Source organism: Loxodonta africana, chromosome 20 (assembly GCF_030014295.1).
Source record: "Loxodonta africana isolate mLoxAfr1 chromosome 20, mLoxAfr1.hap2, whole genome shotgun sequence".
NCBI classification, from domain to species: Eukaryota; Metazoa; Chordata; class Mammalia; order Proboscidea; family Elephantidae; genus Loxodonta; species Loxodonta africana.
In genome coordinates, this window is record NC_087361.1 from 13,494,889 (window position 1) to 13,506,942 (window position 12,054).

A 12,054-nucleotide genomic window follows, 5' to 3' on the forward strand; every position below is an offset into this window, starting at 1 on the left:
CAAGAAAAGTGGTATCGATGACAGAAGTCGCAACACACGAATTTGCCTAAAAAACGTAGAGCAGAACTGTCATCCGAATTTCTCTCGGCACCATATGATCAGCTCCACATAGACAAGGACCATGTTCTGTATTTCTTTTCAACTGAAATTACGGGCAGAGTAGGTGCTGTAATGCATGTTGATGAGACTCAACAGAGACCCTCAGCCCTGGATCCTGTGCACCTCCAACTCTGTTGCCCAGGCAGTCACACCATCTGCCACCGCTTCTCTTTTTTAAGTGAGAACTGAATTGGAAGTAGCCTCGCTGGTCTAGCAGGGACGCTAATATTTGCTGAACACCACAGGAGGAGCTTTTTAAGTTCTTTCTCCTTAGTCCTCAGACTATTCCTATGAGGCAACTTGAGAGCCACCGCTTTAGACATTAAATCATTTTACCCAAAGTTATTGTGCCAATTAAGGGGAAGAGTTGGAACCAGAACCCAGATCTTCTGACTTGGCCCAGTGCTCTGCCAAGACAACAGGTCACCTCTATTTGTCTGGACCACATTTCTACTGCTACTCAAGGTCTGGAGCTACTAAGTGGTGAAATCCATGAGCGTGCAGACCAGTTATTTATTTCTACTGGGGTCCAAGTCACTCTTTCCAAACACAGTTGCAGGAAGGGCTCAAAAGGTACAGCAGACATGGCTCCTGCCTTAGCATATGGTGTGTTAAATCACAACCCCCCAAAACGCTATCATCCGTTTGCAGGGAAAGTGTGAGAAGCAATGTGGGGGTGGGGGGGTTGGGGGGTAAAGAGATTAAGAACCCCCCTCCCGCCTTTCTGACTAAGGGCTCTCTCCAGCCCACAGAGACCAGCCCACCACGCACCGACGTATCACAGCTATGGCGCGGCCTCACCTTTCTGTGCATAGATTTGTGCAAGCTCTGCAAAGCGGATGTCATAGCAGATGCCCAGGCCCACTCTGCAGTAAGCTGTTTTTCAGACAGAGGAGACACAAGGAAAAAGTTAAACTCCTATGAAATGGTTTGGCAACGCCTCCTTGAGCTAATGATCACAAAACACTGACAGGCGTAAATTAACACAGGACCCACAGTTGTTGGACAATATGTATATGTTGGACTTCACCCCATAAAGACATCATTTATGTTAGCAGAGTAGAGATGAGAAGTTCATTCTAACTGAATGCTTATCTAAGTGGGAGGTGTTCAATCTAGCCTAACATACACTGGGGAAGCTGTCCTACTAATAGGAGGCTGTGGCCAAATGGAAGAGCAAAATCATGTCAAGCCCTTATTCTCCATTCAGCCTGACCTTTCCAGATAAGTAACCATTCCCTGCTCTTCTCACTTCTGGCCTTTCAGTCAGGTTATGTGAAGAAATTGGGGAGAAACTTAAGAGAAAAAGAAAGGAATATCTGATTCTCTCCTACTGGGACTGCTAAAAGCGGCGAACTTATCTGGTACATACGTGTATCAAATGTGGAGAAACTATCGCCAGGACTCAGTGTTATAGATTCTTGAAATGTAATTTTCCCAGGAACATCAATGTCAAACAGATGGATCTGCATCACAAATAAGTAACTTGGTTACTACCTCTTCTCAAGTGGGGTACACAGCAGTAACGACAGACATGTTCCCATGGGCAGACATGTGGGGTGCTTAGGACCACCTGTACAAACAGCACCCCCAACCTCCCCATGATCCACCCCACCAGCTGGCTGACATAAAAATGAAATCTATTACAGGAAACTGGAAGAAGGATGCTGTTGGTTTTACAATGCCTCTTTTCTAGGCGGTGTGCAAATCAATGTCCGTGCTTCTGGGAAGAAACTAATGTGCTCTTTTTTTTACTGCTAGATGAAGACTTCTCATAGTCTAAGAAGTGTCCTGAATTAATCTCTCAAACTGCTAAGTGGGCAGGAAGGTGAACAGTGGGCAAGGATTAAAAATAGGTAAAAATCTGCAAACTACATTCAGCAATGTATAGAAAGAATAATGCACTGCTTCCAAATTGGGTTTATTCAAGGAAAGCAAACATTGTTTAACATTAGAAAAATCAATGTGATTCACACGAACAAAATAAGAGAGAAAAACCATATGATCATCTTAGAGATGCATACTCAGCATTTGGTAAACTTCTACATCCATTCATGATTTTAAAAACACAAGATCAAAAAACTCTTCTAGGAAGGAAACTTCCTTAATCTGACAAAGAGTATCTGCAAAAAAACCCTACAACAAACATCATAATTAACGGTCAAACATTGAAAGCCTTCCCTCTGAGATTGGGAACAAGACAAGGATATCTGCTATTCAACATTTATACTCCTAAACAGAGCAATGAGGCAAAAGAAAGGAATAAAAACTGTAAGGACTGGAAATAAAATGAAAACTGTTATTATTCTCAGGTGACATAATTGTATAACTAGAAGCTCCAAAAAATTCTACTAATTATTAGAATCAATAAGTGAGTTTAGGAAGGTCATTATATACAAGGTTAATATTTAAAAAATTAGTTGTTCTATATATGAGCAAGAAACAGAAAATGAAAGAGCACCAAAATACACTACTTAGGAATAAATCTAAGAAAAGATATACAAGAGTATATTTAAAAAGTTGAGAGAAAATAAAGAAAGCCTACATAAATGGGGGGATAAATACCACACTCATGGACAGGAAAACTTAATACTGAAAAAACGTGCTTCAAACAGTTGAGTTAAATAGCCCAATGTGGGTACTTTATTCAGTAAAGGCACAGTAGCTCCTGTCAGACCAACTCTCTCACACATGATTATGAACTCTAGACAAAATAAAAAGCACATCTACTTAAAAGCACTGCAGAGTGACCACAAGCAGGCAAAAACTGAAGTGAAGTCAACATCTGGAAAAAAGGAATAGGACTGGGTGAGTTTCCCTTTTGTTTATGGTTTTAGCCTGAAAGCAGGCTCCAGTTGGTGCTACCAGCAGTGGGAAAAGTACATACACTCTTACTGGCTTGTAGAACCAGAAGACAAAGTACATAGGAACTGAGAAATGAGGGGGTATATCCTAAAAAGGAGAAAGCTAAAGACGGAGAGCCCTTAATTCTGGATATAAAATCTGTCCAAATCTCTGGCTGATCACTGAATTAAATGAGCAGGGAAGACTTCAAGCAGCCAGCTAAGGCTAAGCAACTTAACAGAGCAGCTAAAGCTGCTGCCCAGCTCGCGAAGGAGGCAGAATTTGGTGTTTGAGTACAGCCAAGGGAACTTACTTTACTGCTAAAACAAAAAATGTCAACACTTTTTGGAGAAATGTAATAAAATCAAGAATACCACATATAGTCCAATATACAATCCAAAATTACTAGACACGCAAAGAAACAGCAAAATGTGACCCCACCCTACTCCAAAGAAAAGGTAATTAATGGAGACAGACTCCAACATGACCCCAGTGTGATAGCTACCAGACAAAAAATTTAAAGCTGCTACTGAAACTGAGCTCAAGGGTGTGTTAAAAAAGAAAGAAAACAAGATCCTGATGAATAAACAAAATAGAAAATCTCAGTAGGAAATGAAAACTATAAAAATAAACAGAAATTTTAAAACTGAAAAATATATGAGATTTTAAAAAAATTTCAGTGAATTGGCTTACAGGAAATTGGAGATAATGAAAGAATTAGTGAACTTGAAGACAGATAACAGAAGTTGTCCAATCTGAAGAACAGAGAGAAAAATTGAAAAAAAAAAAAAAAAAACCAACAGCGCCTTAGTGACCTGTGGAACAATATCAAAAAACATTAACATACAAGTATTGGAGTCCCAAAGGAGGAGAGAATCGGACAGAAAAATATTTAACAAAATAACACCCCAAATTTCCCAAATGTGGTTGAAACACTTAAATTTACAGATATAAGACATAAAGATAAATGAAAAGAAAACCACACCTAGGCACATCAGAGTCAAAATACTGAGAACCAAAGATAACTGACAATCTTGAAAGCAGGCATAGAAAAACAGAAAAACAACAAATTACATAAAAAAAGGAAACAACAATACAAATTACCACTGACTCTTGGAAAAAAAAAGATGGAGGTTAGAAAGCAACTAAGTATCTTTTAAACTACTGGAGAGAAAAAAAGAAAACTGTCAACCAACCCAGAATTCTGTATCTAGAAAAAACTATCTTCTAAGAATGAAGGCAAAATAAAGATACATTCATGAACAAAAACCAAGAGAATCCACAGACTGCTGATTCTCACTATAAGAAATGCAAGAGAGATCTTTCTGTCTGAAGGGAAGGACTGCATAGAAACTAGGATCTTTGGGAAGAAAAGAAAAACCAGAAATGTTAAATATTTGGAGAAATGATAGAAATTAAGAGTGAAATAGTCTTTTAGGGTTAATATAAAAGACTGTACTTTACTCTTAATTTCTTTAAAAATACAAATGGCTACTTAAATAGTTTTGTGGAATTTATAATATGTGTAAATGCAGTATGTATGACAACTATAGCATACAGAACAGGGGAGGGGAGATAGAAAACGAACCTATACGATTGCAAGGTTCTTACATTTTAGTACAATATTAGTTATAAATAGACTTTAACAAGTATGCATATTATAATCCCTAGGGCAACAACTGAAAGAATAATGCAAAGATCTACAACTAAAAAGCCAACAGATAAATTAAAACGGAATTATAAAAAATTTCCACTAACCCAAAGGAAAGGAGAAAAAAAAAAATGGTACAATATCTATAGACCTAAGTTCAACAATATTAATAATTACATTAAATATAAATGGACTAACTTCCAATTAAAAGGCAGAGATTGTGAAAATTAATAAAAAAGCAAGACCCAACTATATGCTGCCTACAAGAGAACCATTTTAAATATAAAGACACAAAGAGACTGAAAATAAAAGATTACACAAAAATGTACCATGCAAACAGTAAGCATAAGAAACCTGGAGTGGCTATAGGAATATCAGATATAAAACACACTCCAAGACAAAAAGTATTATAAGAAATAAAAGGGACATTTCCTACAGATATAAGAATTCATTAGGAGGACTTGACAATCTTAAATGTATATGCATTTAATCCTGCAAAGATGGCAACTCTGGCCAAATTGATCTATAAACATTCAAGGCAAACCCAATCAAAATTCCTGTTGGTTTTTCCTTTGCAGAAGGAAAAGTCTAAAATGTATATAAAAATTCCAACGACCAAGAATAGTCTCCTCTGCCAATAAACCATATGCCTGCTGCGTGTACAATATGATGAGAGGAACTAGGGACTTCATAACAAATTCTCTAGAGGCAACAAGACTTGCCAAATTTCCCACTTACCTTTCTGTGTTTTACCAGTAAATTTCCATCAGGTCCAAACACGGCACATGTGTTATATAATTTCCCAGCATCTTCTTCAGGAATGGAACCTTTCATTGAGGGGAGAAACACATAGGCACACAAAACATTCTGAATAAAGCAATTCTTCTGTGATAACTTGATAAAGATTTGATAAATTGTCACTTGGGTCTAAAAATAAAGTTTACTATCTTTTAAGGGTTATTTAATCATGAGCTTTTTTTTTTTCCTTGAATATAATCTTTTAGAGATAAGCTCCAGAGTGCAGACAAAATATAATTGGATCTGATGCCAAAATGGATTTAAAAAATACCCAAATCATTCCTGAAATTCAGCCTTTCTCTTGACCAACACTTGATCTGTAACATTAGACCAAAATGTGGGAATTCCCTGTTGCTCAAATTAAAATTCACCAGGTCCTGCAACAGAACAGCATCCCAAAAAGCCTCAAGATAGGGATGTTAAGCCATAAGTCTCCCCATCACTGAACATGGTTCCTACAGTTCTATCTCTGTGCTTCATGCTTTGCCTTCATTTCTGAACTTCTGGGTAGTACAAATGGTTAACGTGTTTGGCTGCTAACTGAAAGGTTGGAAGTTCAAGTCCACCCAGAAGTACCTCGAAAGAAAAGCCTGGTGATTTACTTCTAAAAAATCAGCCACTGAAAACCCCATGGAGCAAAGCTCTCCTCTGATACAAAATCGGTCACCAAGAGTCAAAACTGACTTGACAGCAACTAGTATGGGATTTTTCTTAATTCATTTCTAATCCTTAATATAATATAGAAATAATTTTGTTTCCTGTATTTATTGAGCAGAGTTTTAGTTTGCTTATTCTTTATTTAACCAAAGAGAACATTTTAAAATTTATTTCTAAACCACATAAATAAAAGTTACCTTTATGTATGTAGGAGCCCTGGTTGCACAGTGGTTAAAGCACTCGGCTGCTAACCAAAAGGTCGATGGTTTGAACCTACCAGCTGCTCCTCAAGCCAAAAATGTGGCAGTCTGCTTCCAAGTAGATTACAGTCTTGGAAACCCAACAGGGCAGTTCTACTCTGTCCTATACGGTCACTGTGAGTTGGAACTGACTGGACGGCAGTGGGTCTGGTTTAGCTGGTTTACGTATATGGTCTCTTTATGGAAAAAAAAATCCCAATATTTTATTAGTATAACGAAAGACACTCAGATGTGATTTCTGTTTCCACTACTACTACAGCAAAAGTTCTGTTGACACCTGTCTCTGTAATCCCAGTCCTTTTGTAGAGAAAATCATCATTATCAGTTTGGCGTGTGTCCTTCTACAGCATTTACTATGCCTTTACATACATTAAAAAAACAAAACAAAAACCCATTGCCGTCAAGTCTATTCTGACACATACTGACCCTACAGAACAGAATAGAACTGCCCTATAGGGTTTCTCTTGCCACATCTTTCTCCTGAAGAGCAGCTGGTGAGTTCGAACCACTGACCTTTTGGTTAGCAGCTGAGAGCTTAACCACTGTACTACCAGGCCTCCACTCTACATACATAAAAAAAAAATTATACCTACGTATAAAATTTATATAGCCTTCTTCTGTGTGTGGCATTAATCTGAAAGGGAATAACTTGTTCATATCAAGCAAAACTCACTTTTTTTCACTTAACAATGGGCCTTGCATATCTCCACCTTACGTATAGCTCTATCTCATTCTTTTCAATGGCTGAATTGTATTCCCCAGTTTAAATGTAACAAGAAAGGTCATTCTGATGTTTTGAACGTTTAGGCCTTTATACCTTACAGGTGGGAAGTTACCTCCAATGAGATATATGCTGCACTCCTTTGCTACTTCAGAAAGCTTCTGTGTGGATTCACCAGGAATTTTTTCTGCATACTCAGGAAAATATTTCGTGCCATATGGAGAATTAAAACATTCCTAGAATAATGTTGGCAGAAAAAAAGAGGGGCAAAGAACCACCAAAATACTCAACCCATTTTAATATTCTGTTATAAGAAGACAGATGCTTCTTTTAGCTCCGCTAAGGACAACCCTGATACCTCAGGGCTACAGAGCCTGTAGCCACAGGCAGGACTCAACAACTGGCTTAAGTGGAGCTAGAGGAGATAAGTCATGTGTGCACTGCCTGATCATGGTCAGCTTAGCAGAGGCCAGAGTTGTCTTTGCCAGAACAACTGGTCCCTAACCTTGGGTATCTAGGATGTTATGGAATGAATTGCATGCCTCCAAAATATGTAAATCCTAACCCCTATACCCATGGATGTAACTGCATTTGAGAATAGGGTTTTCTTTGTTCTGTTAATGAGGCCATATAAGTGTACACTGTGTCTTAAGCCACTTTTGGGATGTAAAAAGAGCAAATCAGGCTCAGAAACAAGCAAGCACGAATAGGGGAAAGACAGATGTCGCAGGGACATTTCCAAGGAAGACCAAGAAGGAAGTCAGAGAAGCTGAGACCAGGTCCCCCAGAGCAGACAGACAGAGCCTTCCCCTAGAGGTGGTACCCTGAATTCAGACTTCTAGTTCCCTAAGCTGAAAAAATAAATCCTTGGTAAAGCCTCCACTTGTGGTATTTCTGTTACAGCAGCACTAACAAACTAGGACACAGGACCTACTGTAACTGTGCTTACTCATATGACTTTGGGTGTTAGGATGAACTCATAGGTTCAAAATTATAATTATTAACTATGTAAAGCAGTAAGTCTGTTTCTGAAGAAAATACATGAACCTTTGAAAGCCAGAGAGGCTCTGATACTTCCTCGTCCGTAAAATGAGCTGTTTCTAAATTCCCTTCCGGCACTATCATTTGGATCCTACACAGTCTCTCATTCCACCCAGGGTATGACTGTCGTCAACAGTTCTGGGGTATTTCAGAAAACAGAAGGCAAAAATTACTAGACTTAAGACTCTCACTCACTGATTTTGTATTTACTGAGATCTCCTATGTACCTGGAACCTCAAGCCCAGAGGCTGCTGCTTGTACAAGACTCATGCTGGATAGACAGTGAGGTGGGCAAGGGCAGAATTCAAGTGCTTTGACTTCTGGGCTTCTTCTCCTGACCTTGGCAACATAAACCAACAAGAGACCATGATCAGGACACAAGTACAGGAGAGTGCTAAGACTGGAGCCATAAGGAAGACTGGCTTAGCAGTAAGACCTCTGGCTCCCTTGTTGAAGATCTCAGCTCAATGGCCACATTTGTGATGAACTGGGGTCTAAATAAAATACAAAGTGGCCCTGAAAATTCTCCAGTCAATCTAGACAGGGTGTGCAAAGGGTTGCCTCCTCCCCATAGTGGGGATTCAGTATCAAGGGGCCATCTGGAATAATTCCACCCACTAATCATCGTCAGGTCTTTGGAGAAGATGCGAGTAGATGCATAGGCTGACATCTGTGGCAGGCCTCTTGAGGGCTTGCCCTGGACTTGCTGACAAACAAATGTGGCCAACCTTCAGCTGGTTCTGTTCTCAAAGAAACTACCTCAGAAAGAGAGAGAGAGTCCTACTGGCTTTACGGTGCCACAGACTTCATAAACGTTTCTAATCATTTTCATTATTTTTAATGTTGGAACCTGAGTGTTAAAACCCATATGTCCTGGTCCTGTAAAGACTTAATTACATAAGAAACAAAGATAAGTATCTAAGGTACTGAGTATTTTAGCTTTAAGTAAGTTCTTCAACTTACTAGGATTTTGGTTTCCTCTCCTGAACAGAGTAGATGATCCTAAAGTTAGAGACCTACAACCATGTTGGCACATCCTGTCACAAAGGCCCTTGCTAGGGTCATCATCCATATACGTGGAAAACTCCCAGGGCCCGACGTGGCCTTGCTGGACCTTGGGACACAAAAGGTCACCCAGGGATGGCAAACACTATTCTGTTGGATCTACAGTTCCCAGAAAGGGAAGGCTTCCTCTACACTTACCGGCAGAGACACGATTTTGGCTCCTTGCGTTGCTGCCTCCCGGACAAGGCTACAAGCTCGAGTGACGTTATCTGATTTGATGGAAGAAACTTGAAGCTGGATGAGGGCCAAGCGGAAAGCTGAGGGCAAAGATAAAAAATAGTTGTCAGCAGACCTGACTGCTAAATTCCAATGAATCATGGTTCTCAAACAGAGGGCAAATTTGCCCCCAGGGGACATATGGCAATGTCTGGAAATGTTTTTGATTGTCATGACTGGCAGGGGGCTACTAGTATCTGTGGATCAAGGCTGGGATTCTGCTAAACATCCTGCAAGTGCACAGGACAGCCTCCTGGCAACAAAGAATCAGCCAGTGCCAAACACTGACAGTGCTGTGGTTGAGAAACCCTGAGATAGAGCAAGATCCCTAGACAAAGCCCCAGGCCAGGCCAAGAATAGGAAGTAAAGGAGGCAGAGCCGGCTTCTCACCACATAGTATGGGGAATGAAGTGAGAACACGGCTTGAAGTAAGCAGGCTGGGTTTGAATCCTCTCCCCGGCTACTTGATCTTGGGTCTCCCGTCCACTCCCACCCAGGTACAGAGCTCGTCCCAGCAAAGAAGCTGCAAACCCTTCAAGCTGCCCACCTGCTGTGAATTGGGGCAGTGGGCCCATGGGAAGTGGAGATGCCTGCCTCTATTTCCCCGCCAGTGGCTGGGACACAGTGAGTTGGTCCAGCGGCTGACAGGAGGGGGAGCCTGGCAGTGGGCAGGCTGCTCATGTCCTGAGTCACAGGGTAGGCCCCAGGCACCTGGGAGGGTCTGCGCTAACCCCGCAGATAACCCTGTAGCCAAAGGAGTACAATGTTAAGCAGCAGACAAAAAACACCATGGCAAGTTAACAGTATTTTTTTCTTGCTTTCTAAACAAGAGGTTCCAGTTTCATCTTGGAACAGGTCCTGCAGATTATGCAGCCAGCCTGCTTATAAGGTCTAAATCTCAGCCTTGGGCTGAGCAGATTGGGGGCTCTGTGAAATTTATTCCTTCCTTGACAGAAGGACCCTACACTTGCTCTCCCCATACTCTTTAGTGTGGTCTTCTAGCTCTCATAGTATTATAGATTGAATTGTGTCCTTCCAAAATGTATATCAACTTGGCTAGGCCATGATTTCCAGTATTGTGTGGTTGTCCACCATTTTGTGATCTGATGTGATTATCCTATGTGTTATAAATCCTAACCTCTATGACATTAATGAGGCAGGATTAGATGCAGTTATGCTAATGAGGCAGGACTCAATCTACAGGGTTAGGTTGTATCATGAGTCATTCTCTTTTGAGACATAAAAGAGAGAACAGAGCAGAGAGGAGAGGGACCTCACTACCACCAACCAAGAAGAGCAAGAGTGGAGCATGTTCTTTGGACCCGGGATCCCTGCACTGAGAGGCTCCTAGATCAGGGGGAGATTGATGACAAGGGCCTTCTCCCAGAGCTAACCAAGAGAGAAAGCCTTCCCCTGGTGCTGGTGCCCTGAATTTGGACTTCTGGCCTCCTAGGCTGTAAGAGAAAATTTTGCTTGTTAAAGCCATCCACTTATGGTATTTCTGTTATAGTAGCACTAGGTAACTAAGACATATAGTAATCACCTTTAAAAAAAAAAAACCCCGTTGCCATTGAGTTGATTCTGACTCACAGTGACCCTACAGGACAGAGTAGAACTGCCCAGGAGAGTTTCCAAGGAGCACCTGGTGGATTCAAACTGCCGACCTTTTAGTTAGCAGCTGTAGCACTTAACCACTACGCCACCAGGGTTTCCATAATTCTTCCTATTAACTTTCCCCCATTCAAATTACTGGTGCAGTTCCGTGTCCTTCCTGGCCCTGACTGATACAGTCCTTGTGCATGGTCGGATAGGAGGCTGCAGGAAAGGAGCCAAAGCACACGGTAACCTATAAAGGTCTGCAAAACTTTGGGAGGTTTTAGCAGTGGCCTGCCCTAACTTGGGGTCCCCGGCTGGTACAAACGGTTAATGCACTTGGCTGCTAATCAAAAGGCTGGAGATTTGAGTTCCCCTGAGGCACCTCAGAAGAAGGGCCTGATGATCTCCTTCCAAAACATCAGCCGTCGAAAACCCTATGGAACACAGTGCTGATCAGGCACACATGGGTGGCCATGAGTTGGTGTCGATTTGAAGGCAACAGGTTTTTGCCCTATATTACCTACACCATCCCCGCTCCAGAGTCTGAAAACCCCACCGTTAGAGAACCACCTCTCTGGTGTCTCCTGTAACAGGGCAAACATCCCCAGAAGAGGCAACACTCACAGACCCTAAACGTAAGAAAACTCAGATGTCCCATTCCTCGGTCTTTCCTAAGCATAGTGAGAAGAGCTCACTATACTCCAGAATGGAGCTCGTTAAATTGTTCCAGAACCTGGATGAAAACAAGGGAACCTAAAACAGGAAACAAGAGCTGCGATTCCTTTTGGGTAAACAGGCACCTCGAGCTATCTCAACATCACACAGACCCACTAAAGGTCTCCGCTGTAACTCAGAAGCTGGGCTTTGTCCCTGTTTCTGAAGGGCTGGAAGATGAAGCCCACCATGGCTGTGTTGATGGTTCTCCTCTTCCCCTCCCACCCAGAAGGGCAGGAGTCCCGAACTAGGCTTGGGCCTGCCTGTTGCTCCGCAAATCACCACACTCCACAGAGGTGCCACGGTAGGGAAATTCCGCCACGGGGGAGGTAGTTCATACTGAGGATGCGACAGGAGTCACTTCATCTTCTCATCCGTAAAATGGACATAAA

At 41.5% G+C, this 12,054-nt stretch overlaps 1 protein-coding gene across 2 annotated transcripts in view; it reads right to left on the bottom strand.

The window, feature by feature from the left end:
• The window catches only part of NIT2 (nitrilase family member 2), a 38,133-nt gene that overhangs the window by 24,046 nt on the left and 2,033 nt on the right, over nucleotides 1–12,054 (bottom strand). For both annotated transcript variants that reach the window (XM_064273051.1, XM_064273050.1), the window contains exons 2-6: nucleotides 9,275–9,393; nucleotides 7,146–7,266; nucleotides 5,333–5,421; nucleotides 1,472–1,565; nucleotides 901–975 (exon numbers count right to left, since the gene is read on the bottom strand). In XM_064273051.1, coding sequence (XP_064129121.1) covers nucleotides 901–975; nucleotides 1,472–1,565; nucleotides 5,333–5,421; nucleotides 7,146–7,266; nucleotides 9,275–9,393 — 498 coding nt within the window. The remainder of the gene's footprint in view (nucleotides 1–900; nucleotides 976–1,471; nucleotides 1,566–5,332; nucleotides 5,422–7,145; nucleotides 7,267–9,274; nucleotides 9,394–12,054) is intronic.